We start from the raw sequence: 1,270 nt of genomic DNA on the forward strand, positions 1-1,270 counted from the left end.
TGTCTGGAAATAGTAAGATTGAGCTTTGATCAGAATCTTGTCTTAGCTTCATTCCCTTCTCTTGCCGCCTAGCCCCTCTTCTCTTCCAGGTTTCCAAAATGCCTTTCCAGGCTAGAACCCAGGCTGTGATCTGCTGGCCGGACACAACAAGAGGAAGGAGCAGAAGGGAGCAACCATGTGGGGAATTGGACTATGCAGACAGGATGGTCTCCAGTCAATCATAAGTCTAAGGGTGATAATTTACCTACATGACAAGGTAGGCATTCCCTTATGCTCTTGGAACTCTGCTTCCTGCCTAAGTTACTGCTTCCCACAGCCCCCACAAGAGAAGCATGGCTTGAAGTCACATAGACAATGTTCCAAGATTCTGACCTTCAGGCTAAACTCCTCCCCAGTTACCTAGCAACAGTAAAGACCATAAAAAGGGCTGTTCAACCCCTGCTTGCTCTCTAACTTCTCACTCTTTTACTTCTTACCCCTCACTCTCACCCTCTCTCTCCTCTCTCTTTGTCTTCTCTTCTCCTCTTCTCTTTCCCTCTTACTCACTCTTTCTCTATGGCCTTTTCCCCCTCCCTCTATCTCTCTTTTCTACCTTCTCTCTTTCTCACTGCCTTTCTACAATAAAGCTCTAAGACAATAGATAGTCTCTGCTCCCGTCACGATCCACTGCGCTCACTCTTGTCGGTGTTGGGAACCTCTTCCCTCATTCCTCTCTCCCATAACCTTGGTGGCTTTAGCAAAGTAGTTCCGGGGTTCACAGGTATAGCTGCTCCTTGGCTCCCCCCATAGAGTGGGTCAGAGGCTTGGATGCCCACCCAGGGATGAATGGAAAGTGTATGGCACCCCTCCCATGCCTGATCAATCAGAGAATAGGTAAAACTCTGGCAGAGTGTGGTTCTCCCTCTACCCATCTTCCCCTGGGCTCTCTTTTTAGTTCCAAACAGACCCACATCTGGGCAGAGTTCCACCAACACTCTGGACAGGCAGACGTGGGAGGGCTGCCAGATGCTTTCCACTCAGCCCCAGGTGGGCATCCAAGCCTCTGACCCACTCAAGGGGGTTGGACAAGGGGCATCCCTGACCTGGGGGCACCGGGGACACACCCTGTAGACACTGGGGTTATGGGAGAGAGGGAAGAGGGAAGAGAGGTTCCCACACATGCTAGAGTGAGCACCAACTTGATGAGCAGAGAGTGTCTATGGTTTTAGAGTTTTATTGTAGAAAGTCAGGGGGAAGAGAGAAGGGAGAGAGAGAGAGAGAGAGAGAGAGA

General features: G+C 50.4%; 1 protein-coding gene across 1 annotated transcript in view; it reads left to right on the plus strand.

Annotated features, from left to right (window-relative positions):
- Positions 1-821: 821 nt before the first annotated feature.
- LOC110288438 (vomeronasal type-2 receptor 26-like) overlaps positions 822-1,270 on the plus strand; it is a 17,826-nt gene continuing 17,377 nt past the window's right edge. The window contains exon 1 of the mRNA XM_021154792.1: positions 822-873. Coding sequence (XP_021010451.1) covers positions 822-873 — 52 coding nt within the window. The remainder of the gene's footprint in view (positions 874-1,270) is intronic.

Source organism: Mus caroli, unplaced genomic scaffold (assembly GCF_900094665.2).
Source record: "Mus caroli unplaced genomic scaffold, CAROLI_EIJ_v1.1 scaffold_12859_1, whole genome shotgun sequence".
NCBI classification, from domain to species: domain Eukaryota; kingdom Metazoa; phylum Chordata; class Mammalia; order Rodentia; family Muridae; genus Mus; species Mus caroli.